Raw genomic sequence first — 25,756 nt, 5'->3', positions numbered from 1 at the left:
AGAGGAATAAAAAAATGCTTTTGGATCTCAAGCACACATAAACATTCTCCATTCACTTGTCACGTCTGTGGCTGGCACCTCCATCTCCTCATGTGCCAACAACTGAACTAGGTAATGAGGCACGTCGAGCACAGCTGATACCAACCTGCCCGGTTTTACTTAAGCTGGGCACTGGCGTGTCCTCATCGCCAATTTGTCAAGTGTATTACCTGACTGTACTGGCTCACCACACGTCCCAATCATCTTGCCTTCCATCCTGCATCTCCTGATCTCTGGCATGGGTGCAGCTCCTCAGCTGTGGGACCAACCTACCTGCACACTGTTCTGCTTCTCTGGACCTCCATTGTGGGTGCAACTCCTCTGTGTCCTCTCCTGCCATGGGACCTGCCTGCCTGCTCTGCTGCCTCTACTGACCTCCAGTGCTGGTGCAACTCCTCCACTCACTCCCAGCTCAGCTACAGCCTCAACTCCCCCTCCTCTTCAATGATCCTGCGGTTCCCCCCACATCATAGCCTTTGGACCCAGCGGTGATCGGTCCCAGGTTGTTCTCCACACAGTACATGCCAGACGTCCAGTCGAATCATTCCCACCAGTGAGACCTGCTGTGTTTTCTTTCTCCCCTGCTTGTACACCAATAAATTTGTCTGGCTTGCTCTGAATCTGAGTGTTGCCTTTTTGGGTCCGTACTTATCACCTGCTTGAAGGCTCACGGCCTTGAACTTGCTATCAGATGCTCCTTGAACACCTTAACAAAGAACAAATAGCTGAAATTCAGAGCTGAAGCTTTCTTTTTCTTATTTAATTACAGGCTACACGCCTGCTGTGGACTGCAGATGGGTCATATGAAATGAGATGAAGATAGGCCCCAGCATATAAACATCAATTTCCACAACAGAGGGTGAAGTGAGTACAAATTAAGTGCTGTCACACTTAAAGTAAATTTTTCTTGCACAGTGCTACCAGCTGCATGATTATAAAAAAAAGGTAGAACATTTTCATAATGAGGCAATTTCAGCTCTACCTTGGAGACTATTTTCATGTTTGAGTCTAACATAATGCACCTTCAAGGTTGTCAGACAATCATTAGGGCAGCAGAGGTGGTCCAGTGGGAGAAGTTGATGTTTCATGATGAAAAAACTCAAATAATGTCTGACACTAATGGCACCATTCAATAAATGTACCCTGAGACTTCAAATATTGATATTGGAAGAACAAATAACTCTCCCTGTCATTTTAAACTGATATCTCTGCTCATTTCCAATCAGCAAAAGTACAAAAGCACCACAGCAGTTTTATTAAGCCATCAAAAATGTAGTCAAATCAAAGTCAACAAAAAGTAAGTAAACACTTACCTGGTCTTCAATTGGGTTGTAAAATGTAATCCGATCCTCATCTAAGTCACTGGTACAGGCAAACACAATGTGCATAAGCTAACATCACACAAACAATTACAATTTTTTATGTGATAATAATTTGGTATTGGAGGAGGCAGGACATATTTGAATTAGGGTTACTAATTTACCTAATTTTAATTTAGGTTTACTAAGTGAAGTGTTATTTAATATTTGTTCATCCATGATTTGTATATAATATATTCTCTGAACCCTGAGACAAATCAAAAACAGGGAGTGAGCTACTAGAAGTGAAACACTGAAAACCCCTGCTTTTTACTAAGCTGACCGCATTCTGACTCCTGAGGCCTGTATCGTAGAACAAGGTCATGGTTAAGAGATAAAAATATTAAATGGCTAGACTACAACAAGTCTTCCATCAGGTTGTCTAAAATTATTTATTTTAGATAACTGGTAAAATGAATCAGATTATCATTGGGCTCAATTAATTTAAACTTTCTAACCTGGCTATGGGCACTGTAATATGAAGGATGTGTAGTTTTTAATTACATGTAGCATAAACTTTGGAATCAGTGAAACCTGTAATAACAGTTTGTCAGAGTGACGTTCTGTTTTTGCATTCATGTACCATATTACACCTTACATATATCTAGCATATATTGAGGAAGGAGCAGGATAAATGCTGATGTTGCAAAATAACTACAATTTATGTGCCAGCACATTTAACCTTTATGACAACAAATTGCATGACAACCAGTGTTTAATTTATAAATTATGAGGTCTTGGAATTTCACTTGGTGATGGATTCAGTGTGTCAATGTAGGTAGAGGAGGTCCCGGACTGAAAAAATGGTCGTCAATGACCTTGTGTGAGTTGTTTCCACAATAAGTGAGCAGCTTTGAGCCAAAAACATAGTTTGTTGTGTTTGTACTGACTAATTAGTCACCTAAGAAGACATGAATGTTCAAGTGTGAGTTATACAACAAGTATTGAGTGTAAGTGATGCTGAAAACAAGGCTGTGGCCTTAAGCCTAATCTATTCAGTGGCAAACATGGCATCATATTTGGGGATTTATTTACTCTCCATTCCACATTAACACTATATTTAGGATATTACACAGCAACACATTTATATCACACAAATAAACGTGCGCTTGCCTATAGTTATTTAAAGCTGGTTCTTTTCTCCCAGATCCTTAAGGGGGCTTGTTCTTAGACCTAGCTCATCCTCCAGCTAACAGAAGAGCCCTTTTAAGACATTTACCCCTACCCAGGAATTTGCCTGCTATTTTACATCTAGGCATCATGTCTGAACAGAGACACACATTGCATTATTACTGGCAACTTTACCTGGTAAAACCTAGTCAAATAGCCAGCTACATTCTTACTCACTGAACTTCAGTGGTCAAATTGCTGGTAAGGGCACAGTCAAGATAAGGACAGTGCTACAGCATGACACATCACATTTTCTGTTTCACTGCCTTGTTCTTGCTAACACCACTCTTTCTCTTCATTCACCTACCCAGCTAGGTCTTGCTATGTTTGAACAAAGCCTTGTCAGGAATTTTGCACACAGTGGCTCTGTCTGAATGCCAAAAAAAAGCAACTGCTACATGGCTACATGTAGCCTGCAAATTCCCAGATACCATGGTCTTAAAGGGGCTAAGTGAACTGTTAACATCAAATTGGCTTGTATTATCATTAACAATTAGAGGCAGGAGTGCACATAACTGCTGCAAAATTAAGAATGCGTGGTGAATATTATTAAAAAGTGCTTTTGTGTGTATAGCTGTGTCAAATATAGCATTTGTTGTTGGTTGGGTAAACATATTTTTTCAAATTAGTTACTTTAGCAGCACTAGTGTGGAGTTAGCTTACATTACATTATGTTTCCTTGTTTCTAGGATTCTTATCAATTTACCAAAATGCCCAAGCAGCAAGGCACATTAATGTTAAATAACTACTTTGGTATTTCATCCCCAGCAAAGAAATGCCATACTGAACCTGAACATAAAAAATGAATGTTTTGCTGAGAAGGGGCTACAGGAGGTTCCATGGCTCCAAAGAGATGATGACCAGACAGTGAGGTGGTGCAAAATATGCCATGAAATTTATTGCAGATAAAAGCAGCACATTTTATTTATGAACAAAAACAATTTGAAGAGAATGGATGCACATAAAGCAAGCAGGAAGACATCTGCAGCTTTGTCTGTGTGTGACTTGGTCGACAACAAGCAATTCAGATAGTTACTCCAATATTCATAAGGTTCTTCTGTTGTCCTTTACACTGCCCCTGAGCAGTGCTGCATGGGAGAGGGGATTTTCACATCTGAATAATAACAAGCAAGTACAGGTCCTGCCTGTCAAATTCTCACCTTTAATTGCTGATGTGTATGCACTTATCTAAATTGACAACAGAGAATTTTGGACCAAAGCCAGCTGTTAACTTAGTCAATAAATTTATGTAAAGAAGATTACTGGAAATCCTCAGATCATTTAAGGAAATGTCTTCAGGTTAATGAATTCCTGGTAAATGCAGGAAGTGACAGGTTCTCCCAGGTAACACTCACTTTCATGTTGTGCTTAGTATCTGTCAGAAATGACACTAAACTAAACTAAATGACAGTTCTTTGTTTTCCCACAGGGATCTATAATTCAGGTCACAGAAAATGAAGCATAATGTATCCTGAGGAGAAGCTTCCTTAGGAACCTTGTGATTTCTTCAAACTCTGCAACAGCTATGAGACGCCAGCAGAGAGGCAACATGATCCCAGGAGACAAACACCACCGCCATTAAAAACACAACATAATGTGACCTGCCAGAACACCCTATTTCAATCAGTAGATGGAGTGTTTTGTTTGTCTGTGTTTTGTGTATCCTGCTTTAAATCAGAACCCTGTACTTACTATTACCAGCAACACCTGGACACTAAGATGTATTTTACTCATAAATGAAAATGTAATGCCATATGTTTGTATATAATCCTGAAAATCATAGTGGACAGTAAGTTCCTGTAGAGAAACCGCTGCATTGCTTGTTTTTCTAAAGCTCCATAGAGGAAAAGAATGATCAAGGTTGTCTAGTCTAATGAGATACTGCTAACAAGTAATGATGGGGGTTTCTTTCATCACAAGCTTTTGAGATTTGTTATGTACTGTATATTCTAAGACAACTGAGCACCATTCATGGTTGTAACAAAAAAAACCTACTCTTTATCAAGGCTCTAACTAGGCTGGATCTTTAGAAAGTTATGCTATTACAAATGCCAAAAAGCTCAAAGTTTGGATTCACTTTAATTCTCTATGGCTCTATTGGCTACTCAATTTAAGCTTAAAGTTCGTGTACACACTTAAGTGACAATGGATTTTAATGGGAGCCAGAACTTTGGGTCCTATCCAACAGGCCTGCCCTATAATACAAGCATGGACTATGAAGACTACTACCAGGAGCCAGATACAAGTAAAATCATCATCCCATCCATCTATGCTCTTGTCTGTGGCATAGGTGTCATTGGCAATGCCATGGTTATCTACGTCATTTTGAAATATGCCAAAATGAAAACAGCCACAAACATTTATATCCTCAACTTAGCCATTGCAGATGAGTTGTTCATGTTGAGTGTTCCTTTTCTGGCCACATCAGCAGCCCTTCGTCACTGGCCATTTGGGTCACTGATGTGCAGGTTGGTGCTGAGTGTGGATGGTATCAATATGTTTACATCAATTTTCTGCCTGACTGTGCTGAGTGTGGACCGTTACATAGCAGTGGTCCACCCTATCAAGGCCGCCCGCTACCGCAGACCCACTGTAGCCAAAGTAGTCAATGTGTGTGTTTGGGGGCTCTCACTCATAGTTATCCTGCCAATCATTATCTTCGCAGACACTGTCCCTGCGCAGGACGGTGGTGTGGACTGTAACTTCTTGTGGCCTGAAGCAGCATGGTCAGAAGCATTTGTGGTTTATACCTTCCTGTTGGGGTTTCTGCTCCCGGTTGGCGCCATCTGCTTATGCTACTGTCTGATGGTGGCCAGGATGCGAGCAGTGGGGCTAAAAGCTGGCTGGCTTCAACGACGGCGCTCTGAGAAGAAGATCACATGCATGGTGCTGCTGGTTGTGGCAGTGTTCGTTCTGTGTTGGATGCCCTTCTACATTGTGCAGCTGGTCAGTGTTTTCCACCAGCCCCCAGACCCCATGGTCACTCAGCTTTTTGTCATCCTCAGCTACGCTAATAGTGGTGCCAATCCTATCCTGTATGGCTTTGTGTCTGACAATTTCCGACGTTCATTCCAGCGCATTGTGTGTTTCCGGTGGCTGGAGTCTGGGTTGGATGTGGAGCAGGTGGATTACTGTGCTGTAGCTTTGAAGAGACAAGAAACTTGTAGCCCTGTGGATTTTCCCAAGGACTGTATGGCTTCTGATATGGTGTTTCGCAATGGGATGTATATGTCCCGTACAACCACAGTGTAGCATTCAACCAGAACTTGCATTCATTAAATTGTGCATTACTGGTTGCTGGAGTCTGGGTCAGGTAGAAGCAGCTGGATTGGTACTGTATGCTGAGCTTTGGGTCATAAGGTTGAGAAATACTGAAGAACAACTAGAATAGCAAATGTACAGCAACCAGCCCAGATTGGCTGACATGTTGGGAGAAAAAGATGTACTGTAAAGTATATAAAAATTCCACTAATTTTCCTACCTTTAAAGTGCCCATGGCATGCTCCAAATAGTCTGTAATTATTTTAGAACCACAAAGCCCAAGAGCCTCCTGTTGAAAACAAGAGGACAGTTTATGAAAGCGCACAGCTCCTGCTGCCAATGTTGTATCAAAATCTGTTTCCCCATTGAGATATGTTTTCCTTACCTTAATCCTAACATTATCCTAACCACAACCAGTGAGGTGGATGCTACATGAAACCAAGTTTTGAACAGGGGAAACTCATCTGGACAGGGGAACAAAAACACTAACGATGACAATACCTCAAATCCTGCCTGACATGTTTGAGTCAGAATATGAAAGTGGACAGTACAATGAACCACAACAGCATTAAATAATTTGAATTCCTCCTCCTTAGATAGGTAAACAACACTATATCTACCAATGAAAAAAGATTAGTAACACTCTAAACAAAGTGGGTATTTGAGAAACCCCATATTTTAACTGGCATAATGCAGACATAGTAACTTCTCCAGCTTTACAACAATTAATTATTAATCCGCTTGTTAATATAGCACATGGAACGCAAAACTGCCTGGAGATTATGACCATTCGAGGAAATCCTTAAACTATCACATAAGACTATTTTGTTAGAAAAAGTCTTGCAAGCAAGACTTTGTGAGACTTGTATAAACTGAGTTGTTTTTGTATAGAAATACTAGAACATATGCACACCTCATTTTTTGAGCTTAAGATCATGTCTAAGATGATAATTCACAGTTGTAACATTGTAGAGAAGTCATAAAACAAGGAAAAGCATGTCATGGGCTCTTTAAGTGGGCAAGGATATAAAGTACAGGTCAATGTAATTACAAAATGGTGATGCTTTATTGTCATTTGCATTCTGTGACATGATTTATTGGAAGTCCTGGGCATACAAAGCTGCTTAGGCAAAGGCTTTAAAGGCAAAATGCTACTTACAAAAATGGAACCTCTTGTTTGTTTGTCATAATTATTTATTTAAAGATACACCCCTATGTAATGCTCAGTGGTACCCCTAATGCAATGGATATCTACTTTGGATAAAAGCAGTTAGGCAGAAACCACAGCAAAAATTATTTAAAAAAAAAAAACTAACAAAAAAATTAAACAAACAAAAAACTAAGGCAGATTATGTGGAACTACTGAAGAAGTAGAATTATTATTTTTTTGTTATTTATTATTGACTAATAGAATAATGGTACACTGCAGTTCGTTGTTTCTCTTTTTTAAAACAAATATGAATTCCATTGACTATGACCAACACTGCCTTTCAAAACTGCAGAAGTTTCAAATTAAAAGCCCACACTACTAATGCCAACATACCATTTTGACCATATATTCTTATAGTTGTTAATTAATTTTTTAAATGTCTTTTTACAGAGTATGCTAAATGTTTCCAGTTCCTTGCTACCACTAATACTTAAAACATATACTATACAAGCCATATCGGCTTTTGGTCCTTTTAAATACATATGTGATACTTTCAGGTGAAGATTTCTTTCTGACTTGAAACAATCTTTCTACAATTTTAAAATGTACAAAAATGTGAACTACAGAGCCTTTAACCAGTATTTGTGCTTTTTAAATATTTTGATTATTATTATTATGTGTTGTCATTCCCTCAAATTGAATTAAATGTACCTTTTTGATTTCAATGTCACTTACTGTTATGTTTTCCTTGTAAGATATTTCCTGATAATACTGCCTAAAGGGAGCGTGTACAAAGTGAAGACAGCTGGACCTAACACAGAGCCCTGTGGAACACCATGACTAACTTTAGTCTGTGTGGAAGATTCATCATTAACATAAACAAATTGGAATCTTTCTGATAAAAAAGATTTGAATCAGCTTAGTGCAGTTCCTTTAATCTCAATAACATGTTCAAGTCTCTGTAATAAGAGCTTGTGATCAGCGGTGTAAAAAGCAGCACTGAGATCTAAGAGGATAATTATAGAGACATGTTTGTCTGAAGCCATGAGGAGATTGTTGGCGACTTTCACCAGTGCAGTTTCTGTACTATGATGGACTCTAAAACCTGACTGAAAATCCTTGTGTAAAGAAGCCCCTGAAACATATTCCAGGATAGGAAAAACTCTTCTGACTTAGTTGAATGCCACTTCCTTTCCAGTTCTCATAATGCTTTTTTTGTATCTTTATCATCATGGATCATACATGATTGTTATTTATGTATGATTCACACATAAGGGTGATTTGGCACTAATTCTTTTTAATAAAGATACTGGCATGCATGCAGTTCTTGCCAACACTTTAATGGAGAGATCACCAAAACAATCTCTCTAGATCATGTCACTAGCCTAAAAACAAAAAAGAAGAACTAACATTCTTCCCACACAGGCTTCACGTGAATATCCATTTTTCACTTAGCATACAGATCATACAGTAGGCAAAAAACAAGGCAGCTGAAGTTTTGTTTAAGTGTCACAGTCAGTCCTCTCTTTATGGCAGATGGAAGAGACATGGTTTGCCCTCTTAACAGGAAATAAAGTAGGCAATTAACATATGAACCATAACACTCAGGAATACAAAGGAGTACATATTCACACCGGAGGGTTCACATAGTAAAATGATTTCTCTGTCTCTCTCCTAGCTGCCTCTGTGGTGAAATAGGCATACCACTGGTTACTTTACTATCTGTTTTTCTAGTCTTATTATTCATTCTTGTCAATAGGAATAATGATTTTTTTAATAAAAAAAAGGTAAATCACATGCTTTATAAATGTTATATCTGTCATTTAGTGTGAACACAAACTAAAAAAGGTGAGCTCCTCTGTGTTATAGATCACACACTGCCTATCAGTATAGAACAATGATGCACATTTAGCAAATGTTTACATCACCAATCAAAGTTAACATTTTATTGGGTGATTCTGCGCAGGCACCTTAAAGTGCCTTTTATCACATTTGCTCTACTGTAACACCATCTTGACTACACCCAGGTCCTGCTCCAAAAACTAGGACTCAATGTCAGCTACAGTTCACTGAATAAAAATCTCTATGGCAGCAAACAGTAGCACAAATCAGCAGCAAGAACCCTGATAGCTTAAGGCTACTTTCACACGAGAAGTCTTTTATGTTTGTTCAGCTCTTGACATACCTCATGTCCTATAGGGGGTATCTACTAAAGCTCTGTGGCTCATTTTCTGGTGCTAAACAGTGAAAATGCATGTGTTCATATTTACAAAGGAGTCACAGCAGGGATTTGCAGAAAATAAGTGGGACTGCAGAAATGTTCATGCTTGGTTTGATGCAATATGTACTTTAAGGCATTGTAGGGACACAAAAATCAAGGATGAGAGAATGTAATTTTCTACCAATATGCTCAGTGCCTGATTTAGCACCACGGTACATGCATGTCCTTAGCAGCTGAAGCACATTCAAATTAACACTGGTGTGGCTGTGCTCATTTACATCAACAAATATTGTTGGTAAATATGCCACAAAATTTTAAAATTGCCGTGGCGCAATATTTTCTGTGCCTGACAGTAATTTGCAACAGGTTTAGTAAATATATCAAGTGTCATGACCTGGGTTATGATTGTTCCTCATTCCTTAAAATGTGTTTGCTTGATCCTTCTTTCCCCATTTTGTTTTACATGGGTGGGACTAACACTCAAGAAGAAGACACAAGTGGGGGAAACATGGATGCATAGAGTTAGGGTTAGGCTAACCCTAGCCCTTATACTTAATTAAGGAGTTTTTCCCATTATAGGAACCTACTGAAATGTGTCACGCCAAGTAACACTTGTAACAGGTTCTGCAATTGTTTCTACTACAGTGCACCCACTTTGGAGGTGGGTTCTGGGGCCTAAATTTCAGCACCCCTCAGGAGGCCAATCGATGGCCTCATCACAGATGAGCGTGACAGGGAGTAAGGAAAACTGATCCAAGACTTTATGGACTGAAGTGTGTGGATTGACCTCCATATCAATGCAGGGAAGACCAAACAGTTGGTGGTGGATTTCTGCAGGTGCTGACACCCCCCCTTCCGACACCAGTGAATGGACCCTGAAAGAGAAGACTAACACTGTAAGCATGCGGGTGTTCACCTCAACAATGTGCTGGACTTGTGAAACAACACTGATGCATTATTGTGCAAGAAAGGCCGGAGCAGGTTCTCTTGAGGTTTTCCACTGTGTGCCTTGTTTACATCCTTTGCTGCTGTAACATTGCAAATTTCCCCATCGTGGGACTAATATGGTTCATCTCATCTTAACATTTTAGTCTAGTGGTGTCTTTCAAACAATGCTGTACCATTTGCTACTCAAGCATGTTAATGGCAAATATGAAAAAATAAAACAATGTATTCTGTCCTTAATTTTTTAATCTTAAAAAAATCATAAAACAACCGATAAGAGTACTGATAAGAGTGCCCTTAGTCATTTACGGCATAATTTTAATTACTTGCAAAAGTTGAAAACTTAATCCGGATTTAGATTCAACCCACTGCTAACAAACCTCAACTGCACCCTCCGCCCTAAAATGAGGACCTTATGCACACAACCACAAGAGGTCACATGTTGTAAATCTTTGAACACTGAGATCAGTGCTGTCTTTTCCCTGCTGAAGACATATAATACTTGTGTGTGAGGACAGACAAAGTACAAAGCCATCTTGTAGTATTGCTGGGCCAACTATGACTTCTTACTTATTCAATAAATGCATTTCCATTTATGCTTAGTTCATTTTCCTCAGCAAAAGAATTCAGTGTCGGATAACTGCAATAATATTTCAGCAGTGCTGAGAAAGTTTTACTAGGTTCTGTCATTTCCATTGATTTTGCAAATGGAGTGGGAGAGAGAATGACAAAGGTGATCCCTGCACCTCCTCCTCCCCATCAATGCTTTTTGATTTAAGAGGGTAATTCTGGATGTAACCCCACACATTTGGTTTAAATATCTCCTCTCTCAGCCCCTTTGTTGTTTGACCAGGTACTGATCGCAGCTCTACCTCGGCAGGCCACAGGCAGGCTGACTAACACACATCACTCCCTTTGTCATGATAGTTTCAATCACACCTTCAGGGGCAAAACACACAGTTGCTGTGCAGTAAACGTGTTGGATTGTCAGTGACATTTTGTTAATTGGTAAAAGTGCAGCTCAGAGTAACCTGACCCAGTTCTGTCTGGACTGTAAGGAGATTGTAGACTCCAGTGCAGACACAGAGGCAGGACTTTAGTCTTTGCTGGAGCAAATGGTGAGTTAAAAGGTGGACATACAATACCTCTACATGGTTACAAAAATGTAGCTCTTAAATACAGGCAGTCAAAGAATTACTTGGTCAAAAAACATAGGAATGAAAAGTAGAAATTAAACTTAATATCAATCAAAGGCATGGTTTAACATGAGCAGGGGCTAACGTTATCAGAACAGACTCATTTATGAACCTCCAACCTGGAGCACATTACACACATTTACAGACCTGCATGTACACAAATGTGTTCACTCTAAATTTCTCCCAAGTGTGCTCACTCCTCCCTCCTTGACCCAGAGTGCAAACCTCTTCCTCTAAGAGACTTTTATCCAACTTTAAGGCAAAGCATTTTTGTTTTTCATGGATGGACAGTGGGACAACAATGGGCCCCAGGTATAAACGTGTAAATAGGTCCACACCACTCCCATTCTTTTAGGAATAAGACTCACAACCTGAGAAACTGTCTCTGTAGTTGTGTTACATCTACTGTCATTTTGTGCCCATTGTTACTTATTTTGTGTCTATTTTTATTTTGCATGTCTTCATAGTTGTTTTGTGCCTGTTTTTGATGTTTTGCATATTTTTTTGCAGTACTTTTCTTTTGGGTGGCTTTCTTTCTCGTTTTTATGCTTTTTATCTTTTTGTAGTAGTATTGCATCTATTTTTTCCATTTTGCAGTAGTCCCTTTATTATATATAAATAGAATATACTATAATTATTGGAAAAGTTAACACTCTCTTCGCACAAATTATGTACATATAGATTATTAGTGGTAATGTTAATTATTATTTTATGGTTAGGTTTAGCGTTAGGTTAGATTTAGGTTCAGGGAAACATCTTGACAAGGAAACAGATTTTGACAGAAGACGTATCACATGTGAGCATGTGCATGGTACAATGTTAAAACTGTAATTTGCTAATAATCCCCATTTTTACAAAATGTATCAGTAACCTGAATATACATTTATCCTCTGTAACCTTAAGGGAATGCAGTTACCTTTTTTTAAAAATCCTAAATACGTAATGACATTCTATTCTGTTACTCCCCAGGCCTGAGTACAACTTTGAGTTTGACTTTCAATTTTCCCTGGCCCACAGTAATTAGCCAATCTTCAATCTTCTTCTTCAATTTGAAGATGGCGCTGATGACGATGGCTGAGATTTCTGTTCTTCTTTAGCTCAGTTTTTTTTGCCATGTCACCTCAGAGAAGCTGCCAGATTGTCCTGACTGCATGCTTGAGTCTCTAGCCAGCCTGTTTTTGGTTTGTCTTTGTGAAACCAGACCAGACCTTTGGATTTATTCAAATCTTGACTATTCCCCTGCCTTGCCACTGAAAAACTGTGAGTAATATCTGTATGATTGGATTTGACTCTTAACAATGCCCCTACCTTGACTTTGTAAGACTAGGAGGTAGATTTTTCCGTCTCTTCAGACTGCTGGAGTCACTCTGCTACTGAGCTAGGATTCCTGCCTCTGGACTAAGAAGTGTTTTCTTACCTCAGTGATTTTGTCTACTTTCACCTAATTGGAAATAGTGACTATCGTATCAGACAAAAAAAAATTGAATAATCTGAACCAGGCATCATTCGGCTGTCTCACGAGGCAAATGACTCACAATGACTCCATGAGACATCGCCAAAAAGCAGAAATTCTTCTTCAGAAGAATAACAACGGGCTACACATCAGTCACGTACAGATATAGCAAAGTATGTGCACAATTCATCGGTTTATACTTCAGCTGAAATATAATATCCTAATCATCATCCATGTCATCATTATCATGTTGACTGCTAAACTATAGATCACTGTAATGATGACATAATAAGAGGTGGAAAACTGTTCCAGAAGTTATTTTTTCCATTTACTATGTTCCATAAGTCTCCTCCTCTGAATATCATTATATACAGTATATAGGCTATGCACAATGCACAGGTTATTTAAAATAATCTGCAAAAAACACAGGTTCTTTTGCTTTTACATTGTAAAACAGAGGTGGTGTCACATCTGAGAGACTTGGTGGAACCAGTGCCACCAGCAGGAAATATTAGTTTGGAGCCCAAATGAAGCCATATGACCATACATTCAGAATGGGTTCTTTGTACACTTTGATAAGTGAGGCCTGTTACGACCTCAGCCAAGGGGAAACTTTGGAGCAATATAAATGCAGAGCTCCCAATAGCCACCATCAATCACAGCCCATGTGAAAGTTTATTACTACACTAAATGTTTGTGCAGTAAAGGAAATGCTAAAAGAAACATGGTCTAATATAGGCCAGAAGACAAAAGCCAGGATGGCTACACAGCTGACATGGGCGGTCTGGACACACAACAAGGAGAACCCCCCCCACACACACACACACCTTAAAGTGGAAGGAACAGGTTTTAATTCCTGGTAGCTGGAGCCTGAAGCCAATCAGCTCACAGGAAACCCACACATACTGTACATTCAATCATCCACCAATCAGCTTCTCACACCTGCAACTCATTTCACTCAGCCACACATGCACAACACACACACACACACACACACACACACACACACACACACACACACAAAACCACTTTCAGCCAAAGTCCTGCACAGGTCCAGTTTTGAAAATTGACAAATACAACCATGTATTTATAAACCAATAATTCAAAGCAGAAAATATATTCAGTGTGCCACGTACAGCACCCCACCCCCATTTCCCGCTCTTAGTCTGGCCCCTCCCCTAGGATCACTTTGCCCCCTACCAGGGGCTAATGCCCCAGGCAGCATAACTCCCAGGATCATTGGGACATGGAAACCTCTCCACCACGTTAAAGTGATGATTACAGGAGAGAAGATTGAATAGCTAAGTACACAGTTCAAAAATTGTCAGGTAGAATTGGCAAACATGCAAAAAGATAAGAAATCAGTAAGGGGGCAAACACTTTTTCACACCACTGTAGTACCCACAGCAGGGCATGAGGATTTGAAGGTAAACACACAAAAGGTCAGGAGCCTAATGCAGCAAGGTTCTGACCAAGTTACAAAAATGTTTTTATATTACAGTTTTTCTGAACTGCTAAAACACATTTCTTGAAACCACCACTCATTTTCTCAAAACCTTAAACACAAATCCAAATACTCAAACTAAATTCTCAAAACCTCTGACTCAAATCAAACAATTGCTTCAAGACCATTTCACCAGCACTCAAAATAAAACAATGCTTTCAGATCCTACACATATGAGTCAATCATATATAGACACTGCAGCTCATTTATTAGACTCTACATCACAAAATGGAGAACACAGCATCCAGGGCATGTAGTTACAAAAATAAAAGTTTGTGTACAGTAAAAAACACACAAAACAAAAGAAATCACACCTAAGTATGGCGAATTTACAAAAAAATCATGTCACTATCAAAAGAGAAGAAGAAAAACACATCAGAAAGATTATTCTGCCTCAGGATCACGTCTTTGAGCTGGGCCTGGCCAGAGGGCTTCATCTATGTCGCAGGCAATGTCGTCCCTTGCCAGGCAACGGGCAAAAAACCGTGCTTCAGTTGTGTTTAAGTGTTGCTGTCTCGTGTTTAGTGCTTTACAACACAGGTTCATCACAGTGTGAACTGTGTTTTAGTGAAAATGTGTTTAGAGTTTAGAAAAAAGAGTGCATGGGATTTGCAAACCGTGTCTAACTGCCTGAACTTGTTTAAGGTTTTGCAGAAAGAGTGATTTATTTGACAAATTGGTTTAGGCTGTTAAGAATTTGGTTCAGAGAATGGGGTTTATTGTCTTAGCAATTGTGAAAAACTGTAAATTGCTCCTAAGACTGACAGCCCTATGTGGAGGTGTGGATATATGCAGCACCTTTAGGAACAGAAAAGAGAGAGAGAATGAAATTAAGGGTGACCACTGATTTATACTGAAATCATTTGGAACATCTCCCATGCAATGGATAAGATAGTGGTCCTCAGACTATGTGACAACAAGAACATTGTGCACAGTTACTGCACTCAGCAGTTATTTTGGTCTGCTCTGTACTGTCTAACTCTGTAGTGTATGCACAGATATGAAATTGATACCATCTGAATGTTTCACCCAGGCAGAGATGTTTTTTAGGCTTAACCATTCACCATTTAACAGTATATGAGTAGAATTAAGACTGAAAGAGCATTATTGTCATTAACTGTTAAACCTACAACATGTTGTGGTGTTGTGTCTACATCATGACACTTTGCAATATCCAGACAAGTGTATAATTTTCAGAAGAAGTCGATTCTTTATTAGTTGAGCTGTCACACTCCACCGGAATTGGCTCAGTTATTTCAAACCTGTGGAACCTGCAGGGTGACTGATTGACATGTTTATTAATTACCAGACTCCTCGAGCTGTATTCCACCCCAGGCAGTGCTTTTGCACTTTGTGCTGCTGCACATATTGTATATGAACCTAACAGTTTGTACAGTCTGTATTAGATTTTGTCATGATATGTCAACCTATGCTGAATAGTGTTGCACCTCTTATCATGCTCAACTAGGCTGGTGCAGTTTAATTTAAATTGACATAACATTTTTTACTGAATTTTGAATCATGTGGTCTCTGCAAACCTTAATTTAATTCCCAACAGATTTGCAAAAGTTAAGCTTAAGTCGCAAATTCATGCACCAGCATCATATAACTGGTTCCACTACTCTCACCAGTGGACTGCAATGGTCTTATACTTGTTAGATGGTCTTAGACTTGTATAGCATTTTTTGTGCATTTCACACTATTTGCCCAGTATCAGGATCACTTGAGGATTTGCATCCACTTACACCAGGAGGGCTACATAAGTGGCAGACTGCTGGCTTGAAAAGGCCCACTCAGCAGTTCAACAGATATATTAATCTGTTACCATTAAAATGAATATGTGAACAGGCACAAATGCCAAAATGGAAAATCTGCTACAAAATTATGTTTATGACTGACATAGTCATCTAAGAGAGCACACTCACAACGGTGCCCTTCGTCAGGTGTGAGTTCACTTAAAAGTAGATTCACTGTGTAAACAGCATCTGCTATGCCAGGATGCCATTGTTTTACTTCTTCCTCATATTTGAGCGTGTGGTTTACACTTCTACTTGTCATATCTGCAGCACTGATAGACGAACTGCAAAGTTCCCTGCTGGGAATCTCCCCATGCATCTCACCACCTCTTCCTTCCAATCATAAACTGAACTAAGTACTTGTCTCTCATTAATCTCTCTAATGCCTTCACTGAAGGCCTGAAGTTGTTTTGGAGCAATGACCCTAAGCTATGACAGTCCTCCACTCCTCATAGCTGGATTCCTAATCTGTTCCTGTTGTTTTCTTGCCAGGTTGAAAAAGAAACTTTCTAAAGTTAATGCTATAAGAGGGATCACGACATATCTCTCTCTACTGTGGCCTCTTTCATTGGTTACTGACTATTAAGCAAAACACTTTTTAGATAATTGATTAGAGGACAATCGCTAACTTCCTCTTGTCTTTGTTAAGGTTGAAAACTCCATTTGCATTTGCTTTCCGAGGACAACTGGGGGGCATTTTTTGTAAATTACTACACAGATCTACAATCAAATGAGCAATACTGGATTTTCTAATGCTGGCCTGAAGTTATTCCATGCAAATGTTCAAAGAAAGCGCACTCTGTCGCCCCAGCAGAGTCAGAGCTTCTGCTTGAAGGCTAGGGGGAATTTAGAGATGTCATTTTTACGTAAGGTAAGGCTGCAAAAGCGCTGAGAACATGGAGGATGGATGGCAAAAAAGGCTGATTTTCTTCATTTTATTTTTGCTAAATCCATAAATAGTAATTCTGTGCACAGCTGCATGCTCATATGTATATCCAGCAGAGTGCCAAGTCAGAGCAGTACAATAAATCCATGACGTAAAAGGAATTCCAGCGCACACAAGGGAAGTCTTGATCATCTTCCTTTATGAATGGTGTTCATGACTAGTTAATGATCTAGACATCCCTTGTGTGTGCTGGAATTCCTATTACATCATATAGTTGCTGCATTATAATCACACCAAGTACAAGCACACCTGTGAAGGTGAAAGTTAAATTCCAAGTATACTCTGCAAACTGGCATTACTGGCATTGCTTTTAGCCCTGCTGCCATTATTATTAAAGTTTTTCCTCCATAGCTTTACTTCACTGGACATGTTGCTATGACACTAAGTCCTACAAGACTTTCAAAGAACCAACTAAAGTTATGTGTTTTCACACTTGGTCCCTTTCAGCTCTCAAAACAATCTGAGTGATTATACAAGTATAAGATCATTTACTATCCAAAGAGACTCAGAACCCTCTGAAACTAATCGCACTGAGACTCCATCTCAGTTCGGTTCTTTTCAAGTCAGTGATGCACTTTGCCTAATCTGTGCATTGTGAACAGAAAGCGCTCCAGGTTGGTTTGTAGTCTTTAGGATGTCTAGGGATGGAAACAGGAGCAATCTGTTGAAATATCTAGTGAAAGTACATCACGGAGAAATGCAGTTTTCTGCTGAGTAGTTTATTTCTCCTTGTAACGCCCAAGTGAGGTGGAGTGAACCCATGTGAGAATACAGCAGCGTAGTCTGGCACATTCACACTGAGCTAGTGGGCTTGTTGATGACATTCTATCATTTGTCCGGCATGAAACCAGAAGAATACGAACATCTGAAGATGAAAAAAAATGGTCATTTAGAATGAAGACATCAGTGATCTAAATGGAGACATGACAAGACTGAGAAACTTAGAGTCGTCGGACAAGGCAAGAGACTGGGTTGTTTATGACCAAATTACAAACTGGCTACATGTTCACGTCATGTCCTGTGTCATGTCCCGCCTCCTGTGCGCTCTACCCAGGTGCCCCACCACCACACACACACACAAACACACACAAATTAAACACAGTATTTCCTGTAGGTGAGAACACAGACTGAATTCTGACTATTATGCTATTAATATTTTAAACAAACTTCCTGATCGAGTCCTGTTGTCTGAAGCTCCAGGGTTAATATTAATCTCATTTGATTCTTGTATTCATGAGTCTAAACTAGATCTAATCATTAATGATGCAATGAAGATCAAAATGTGAGTTAACTCTTTTTCTTTCTTGTGTTAACCATCTACAGCTATAAAGAGTACATCCATACCGAAGTGACTTTTAATCATAACCAGCTTCCAATCTCCAGATTCATCAAATCGAGGACTGTGCAGCCATACAACTGCGACCGCCACCAGCATTACAAGCTCCAAATTGTCTGACCCCAGTATAAATTGCACCATATCAATGTCCATCACTGAACATCAACATTTTCATCACTTTTTGTTAGTGGCGGATTACAGCACCAGCAACATTAATGATAAAAGTAAAACTACTTTTGTGACCATTGTCTTTTAACTGATTTAAATGTGGAAATGGGGATAGATCATCAGAATACTGTATCACTTGACTTATAGTTGTGACTCAATTTGACTTGCTTTGTTCTCACCATATTAACTTGGGACCTTCTTGGGAGTTGAGGGTTAAAACTTAAGACTTGCTTCTGATTTGCACATGTGTGACTTACTAACGTTACAGTTGTCATTTAAATACCACCACAGCTACTTTCCATACAAAAATAACAGCTTAACGGTTAGATGATCTAACATTATCAGTGTCATGACATCCCTTAAATACAAACTGAACATCAGACTCTCCGTGCTACTGCTGTCATTATGCCAACAAACTCCCTTAAAAAAATCTCAGAATGCAAATTACTGTTTAGTCCATAATGTTATTGTGAAACAAAGAAACTGTCTGAAAAGCTGATGACAAGGTCCGACTAGTGCCCACCATCAGCTCAATGTGTCAAGGGTCTACCCCGTTAATCCACGCAGAGGATCTGATACAGCTAACAGCGTCGTCCCCTCATTTAAACCCTGCAGCTGTACATTTACATCTACAGTGGCTGTCAGCCTGTCTGGCGCTTTTTTCTTACAGCATCTAATACTGTCATCCTTAATAGCTTAGGCTCTGCCAAAAAATTGTTTCAAGTTTACTTTACTGTCACCATCTAACCTTGACAACCAATCCCAGGAACTGTCCTGTTTCAAAGGCACGTCCTTCCACACTGAGTGTAGCCCTGCAGAAAGGTTTCACAGGAAACACAATATTTTATTTATTGCTACATTTCTGGGTCAAATCAGGAGGAAACGGGATGGACAGAGCATAGTGCAGATGGATCAGAACAGCAGGCACACAGAGGAGCAGGGTTAATTTTCTATTATCAGGCCTTACATCAGCAGAACACGCCACCAGTTGCTAACAACTTTATCAAGATAAAGAGTAGGATATTAAAAAGATGATAGATGATATTGTTTCTGTCTTTGACATATTCTGTGTCCATCCAAAGCACTCATGCTGATGTTGTTGTTGAGGTCAAACAGGTCTGACAATGATAAACCTTCTGATGCTACTTTAGTCAGATTTGATGTTATTTTCATGGAGAGATGCTTTTTCATTTCAGGAGAGATGCTTTCTCTGTATCTTCCTCTGCTGCCAGCTGTGTATACTGCATTCCTAGAATGAGAATGACAAAACTATGCAGAAGTACTGCACATAAATATCCACCCAGTCTGCTGATATCACTGACCAGCTGTTGTGTGTGTAAGATAGAAAGTCTCTGGTCCTGTAACCAGCAGCAGTTATATAGTGTAATGTACTCACAGCTTCATCCAGTGTGTGAGATTCAGGAGTATTTCTCATCTTACTCTGTAAATGTTTCACAGTTTTTAAAATGATACAATAAAATGATTTTGTATTCATTGTAATCGCTGCATTTGTGGTGAAACTGATTGTGGTCCTCCAGAGTGCACGGCCAGTGGATGTGTCACCCACTTTATCTCCGCCTACAGCTGCTTTCAAAGCTGATCAAACTGTCACCAAATGCAAAAACAGACACAACGTATATTCCCACAGTAGTAATGAAGATAGTGTATGTCTGTATGAAACTCATGTTTGAAGAAACTGTAACTCAACTGTGACAGCAGCCACAGCGAGGTCGGACTGACTTTACCTGCTGTATAACAGGAATAGTGGAGACGTCTGCAGGGTGTTTGTTATTTATTTTGGCTCATGAGCTGCCTTCATGTGTTACTGTGTGTCATTTTTTAACTTGGATGTGGATTCCCAAACACCGGCTGCAGGTCACCTGTTAGGGTTGGTGTCTCCTAACAGGAGGTGAGAGAGAAAAGGGAAGAGAGGCAGGTAGTGCCAAGCATACCTGACATCACCTCTGGCTGCGTCATGTTAGGACAGGTTGTGAGTCCTGATGCACACCAACACCATATTCATAACTATAGCCACATGCTGAGGACTAGTTTATTTATCTTATTTTAAAATAATCTTTATAAATTATATTGTATTTCATGGTAAACAGTAAATTATTCAGAGTGAATTCTGACAGATCAGCTCTGGATTTAAGGACTAATCTTAAATTGGTGCGGCCATTAAAATACATTTTGGTACCTGATCTTATTTTGCAACTTTCCTGAGCCTCTGCTCTTGTCAGGAAATATACAAAAACACCTGTTAATTTAAATGAGAGGTGGTCTGAGCAGGTGTTATTGTTATCCTTATTTTGGGTCAAAACCAGCACCCAAATTGCACTGTGCTACCTAATCACAATACGCATGGCCTCAACCATGTGTATTGTGGCTCATCTCCTCTCACCTCAGTGTAAGCACATTCATTCATAGTAGGAAAATAAAAACACCAATGTGTAAAAAAAAAAAGAATAGACATGCACCCTGTGCTGGCAGGGAAATAGAGTCCTATATCCCAAAAATACTGAAGACCTTAAAACTAAACCATTTCGTGCAATATTAACACGCATATCAGTTCAATAATTTACCACAAACCAGCTGGAACACAACAAATATGGAGCCTTTGGGCCCTTGCCATAAGATAAATCAGCTGACTGACAACATCATTAATTTAGAGGGTGTTAACAGAAAACAAGCACCACTCATCTTACTGGTGACTGCATTGTGTTTGTATACTGAGGGCTGCAAAAAAGGATGACGGTGCAGTAAAAAATAGGTCAGGGGGCGAGAAAAAACAGAGAGAGAAGGAGAGAGATATAGAGAGTGAGATCCCCTTAGAGAGAGCTGGTCACAGAGCCAGAACCTGTTTCTGATCAGTATATTCCATTAGTCACTATAATCACAATGCATCCTTACTACGTGGGGGATGTGTTTAAATATTCTGTTGTACTCTTACTGGAAACAGGAGGCCCTCTGAAGATCATGGTATTTTTAAAAATCTCCTCTGACCACATTCATTGCTCCACTTTTTGAGGAGGTGACTCCAAACATCTCTTGGCTTTTTAATTCACTATGATTTCATAAAAGGGTGATACAAAATGCTTCAAATGTTCAAAACAGTTATGTCATTGTGTACTTATTAACTTTTTCTGGAGCTTTCAAACACATTTAACATTTTTCCTAATCAGAGGGTAGTTGTTTGACTGTGATGAAACCCACTGCACAGTATAATAAAGGTTGTGAAATGAATTAGAAATGAATAGTAAGTCAAACTACTGTTTCTAAATTCAATAAAGAAAAACTTTCATGAGCAACCTTGTCATAGTTTTTAATTCAAAATTTCTTAACATGTAAGAGAAAGAAAGACATCAGAAGTATCTTATATTTCACAGTTTATCAATAAAATAAAGATGTACTGCATGTGTAGAGCTCGAATGGCCTTTTGTTTTCTCACTCATTAAATGCTAAGTGCCTTCATTTTTTAAAGTTTTTGTCTTTGATAGCTGAAGTTTATACACACACCAGTATTCAATGAGCATTTCTCAAAAGAAAGAAAAGTAGCATTTCTCTTATGTTATTGATGATTTTGAAATCTGGGCTATGAAATCCTTATGTTTTTGTTGCTATTTTAAATTGTTAAATATCTGACTTCAGTGTCGCACAGCTGGATGTGATCCAACACGGCCATAAAACAAGTTCAGGGCTGGTTGAAGAAAACAACCTTCTGGGGTGTATTAATAAATTAGGGTTACAAAGAGTGACTGATGGCCATTTTATGAACAAGGTCCAAGCTAATGTTAGCTACCAGCCCCTACAATATTACCTGTACAATGTTAACATCTATACAAAAAGCACTTTTCAGAAAAAAGAGAGTCAAGAAAAGAAGCAGTGCTCTTAAACTGGAGTGTGAGCAAGGATAAACAGTCCCTTGTGCAGGCAGACATGTCTCTGCATATCAACAGGTTTATAAGGTCCATATAAAAATATTCAAATTGCTGCATTAAAAAATGGCTGGTGCAAACATAAATACAAATGAAGCACAATATACAAAGGCTTTGGTCTCTTAGGATCAACCAGAACTTCAACCCAGTGATTTTGAAATGATTGTTTTCTCAGCATTATGACCTGACTGCAGAATGTTTTCCAACTTGAAGAAATATTTGCTTAGAATTTTTTTTCAACCACTCCTGATATGAGCTAAGAATGCATTTAAATCTCTTTAACATGGAAGACAGTCACTGTATCTGATATGCTCTTAGAACTGAGCCTGAGGATTTTGCATGAAGGAGACCTCATAATCATATTTTGATACCTCAAGAGCGCAGAATGCCGTCAATACCATGATTTCCAAGGCTCTTAGCAGGATTTGGCTCCAGCTATGAAATGAATAAATGTCTACACACATTATTGCCAGACATTAATAGATTCCTTGACATTAATAATGAAGATGGGAAAAGTTTATAACAATGTAGCCTTGTGTAATCATGAAGAATGTGTGGTCAGTGTGTGAAATAACAAAGCAGTTTGTACCACATAGAAACCCCATCTAAAAAGAGTTAGTGGTTTTCAGTGTCCCTCCCTCACATCAATCAAGTGATATACAACAGGTCTGTCCAGTTGCGTTCAAAGAGCAGGCAGTCCCACTGTCTGATAAAGGTTAGCTTGCCTGTTACCAGGTTCATTATTCACTCCTGTTTACCTCTGAAACAGAGCATGGTAATGTACATGTCAGTTCCTCTCATCTCTGTTCAAACATGGTTCTTGACCCCTGCTGAGGGGTTAGCAGCTCCCTGTTTATCATGAGCCCCAGAGATCCAGTGGTAGCAGTCAGTGGCAGTCTTATTGCGTGTGTGAACAGCATAGCGGGTGCAGTAAAAGATGCCCACTGCCACTATTACTACAATGATGAGACAAATGGGCACTAGCAGCCCCACAAGGAGCCAGGTGCTGCTCTGTTTCTGGCCCCTGTCTTCCTGGACAGAGTCCACAGTGACACCACTTGCTCCACTCTTGCTCGGGGGTGTTTGGGAAGGAGTGGGAACAGTTGGGTCTAGGGAGTGTGTAATCTCCTCATTGTCCCTTTTCTCCTCCTCTGGGAAGTCAGAGTGTTCACTAAGGGGATGTTGTTTTTTTCTTTGTTCACCATAGTAGCTGGCATCTGTAGGCATGTTGTGGTTTATGACTGAATCCTCTGGTTTCTGACTGGAAGCAGTGGACCCCGCCCACCAATTCCAAGCTCCCTCAGAGACTGTGGAGGTGGAAGGGAAGGGAAAAGCTGTGGTCTCCTCCTTGTCCTCTTCATAAAAGTCTGGGGTAGGGCTGGAGCTGGTGGTAGGAGGACTGGTGTAGATTGTGTTTGGCAAAACTTCCTGCTCAGGCTGTTTTCTCTGCCCCAACTTCAACCTGTCAACTCCTCCACTGTCAGTGTGTTGCCCGTGAGTCTCAGCCCCCTTTGCTGGAGGGTCCAGTGCTGTATCAAGGGGCACTTCTTCATGGGGAGCACTGGTGACCCAGATGACATCAGAATTTATAACTGTGGCCTGATCAGTCAGCCAGTCCAGAGGCTGCTCCTCCTCTGGAGGCCAGTCAGTGTGCGTCCAGCCGTAGTCCATAGACTCCCATACAGATCCAGGCTGATGGGTGACCCAAGGATAAGGAGGTGTGACAGCAGATTGGTTATCTTCTTCCCCTGTCTTCTGACATGAGAAATGATCAGACATAAGTTCGTAGCCTTCCTTACAGTAGCACTCAAATCCACCATCATAATTCACACACATTTGCTGACAGGTCCTGGGAAATTGACACTCGTCAGTGTCTTGGCACTTGCTGGGGTCTTCAGGCACTGGGGAAAAACCCAGATGGCAGTGGCAGATATGAGAGCCTGGAGTGTTTTCACATGCATGTTCACATGGCTCATTTATACACTCATCTAAATCCTCACACCCACCCTCTTCATCTAGGTGGTAACCCTTCCGACACTGACATTTAAATGTTCCTTGAGCATTCACACAAACGTGTTCACAAGGACTCTGGAGGCACTCATCTACATCCAGACAGCCACGTTCATCTGGTGCAAGCATGTAACCTTCAGGGCAGGCACAACGGTACCCATCTGAAAGAGGCAGGCACTCAAATTCGCAGGGGGCCCCCTGACAAACATCAGACAACTCACAGCTCTGCCCATCATCTCCTAGTTGATACCCATTGCCACATTCACAGTAGAAGTGAGCATCAGCCAGCCTGCAGAAATGTTCACATCCACCATTATTCTGGTCACACCAGTTGTGTGATCTAGTGGGATCAGAGCAGAGGGGTGAGTCTTTTGACCACCCCACTGAGCCATCTTCCCTCAGCATGCACAAAACTGACTGCTCCTCCTTGGTGTCTGCAGGGCAGGGCACGGTAGCAACAGATCCAAAGGGTACATGGGTTAACAGGCTGCTTACAAGGTTAAATGGTGTGGTGTAGAGGGCATTGCCTGCACCTTCATTCCACAAAGCAGGGCACATTCCTTCATAGGCATAATGGCAAAGATACCCATCTACAGGGACTGAGCAGGGACCATCCAGCCATTTTAAGTTATCATCCTGCTCTTGAATGCTGTAACCAATGACCACACAACGGTGTGCAGAGCACAAACTAGGAGAGTCCTCTTTCTGCCAGTTGATATACTCCGTGTCCTGGTCACCAGTAGTCCATGAGAAACCACGCAGCAGGCGAGTGGTAGCACACTGACGAGGCGGCCGCTGCAGGCCAATCCATACCTGAACCTTGGTGTGTAAGCGGCTGCTCAAGTCCAGAGTGGAAAAAAGTGTGGCAATGGTAGTGGCATCCTCCTTCCGCTTGATTGTAGCTAAATTGCCGTCATTCTCCTTGCAGGCCCTCCATGAGTCCAGGAAGGTTTTGCGTTGAAAATAGACAACAAAGCAGCCCTCTGCATTACATAGTGCATCCCTCTCTCTCAGGTCTTGACCCAGAACTGAGGAAACTCCAACAGGCAAAGCCAGCAGGAAGGTTAAGAGAAGAGAAGCAGCACTACTCACCAGGGAGCCCATTCCTTTTTAGAACTCAATATATCTCTTCACTCTCTGTCTCTTAATCTGAGTTTCTCCACACGCTTATGTCCCTGCCTTTACAGTAAGAGTTTCTTTCAGCTGTGTCTTTCTCTCTTGGCCTGCTTTTGCTGTCTACCTGAATTTTTCTCCCGACATTTGAACCT

At 40.3% G+C, this 25,756-nt stretch overlaps 2 protein-coding genes across 4 annotated transcripts in view; one reads left to right on the top strand and one right to left on the bottom strand.

Moving 5' to 3' along the window:
- The window catches only part of sstr1b (somatostatin receptor 1b), a 19,196-nt gene extending 12,544 nt beyond the window's left edge, over nucleotides 1-6,652 (top strand). For 2 of the 3 annotated variants that reach the window (XM_020594964.1, XM_020594965.1), the window contains exons 2-3: nucleotides 809-903; nucleotides 3,997-6,652. In XM_020594964.1, the coding sequence (XP_020450620.1) occupies nucleotides 4,713-5,819 (1,107 nt within the window). In that variant the 5' untranslated portion in view covers nucleotides 809-903; nucleotides 3,997-4,712 and the 3' untranslated portion in view covers nucleotides 5,820-6,652. The remainder of the gene's footprint in view (nucleotides 1-808; nucleotides 904-3,996) is intronic. The other variant, XM_020594967.1, reaches the window with a different exon arrangement.
- A 15,189-nt stretch (nucleotides 6,653-21,841) lies between these two features.
- cd248a (CD248 molecule, endosialin a) lies at nucleotides 21,842-25,750 on the bottom strand. Its single transcript, XM_020594929.1, has one exon. The coding sequence runs from the start codon at nucleotides 25,590-25,592 to the stop codon at nucleotides 23,286-23,288; it is 2,307 nt and encodes a 768-aa protein (XP_020450585.1). The 5' UTR covers nucleotides 25,593-25,750; the 3' UTR covers nucleotides 21,842-23,285.
- Between the last annotated feature and the right edge of the window lie 6 nt (nucleotides 25,751-25,756).

The sequence above is a fragment of the Monopterus albus genome, unplaced genomic scaffold, assembly GCF_001952655.1.
Source record: "Monopterus albus unplaced genomic scaffold, M_albus_1.0 scaffold25.1, whole genome shotgun sequence".
NCBI classification, from domain to species: domain Eukaryota; kingdom Metazoa; phylum Chordata; class Actinopteri; order Synbranchiformes; family Synbranchidae; genus Monopterus; species Monopterus albus.
Note: the sequence above shows the minus strand (reverse complement) of the source record. Positions and strands in the feature narration are given on the sequence as shown.

What these genes read in the sequence shown, in the direction of transcription:
- cd248a (XM_020594929.1), bottom strand. Translation starts at nt 25,592, where the DNA reads ATGGGCTCCCTGGTGAGTAGTGCTGCTTCTCTTCTCTTAACCTTCCTG.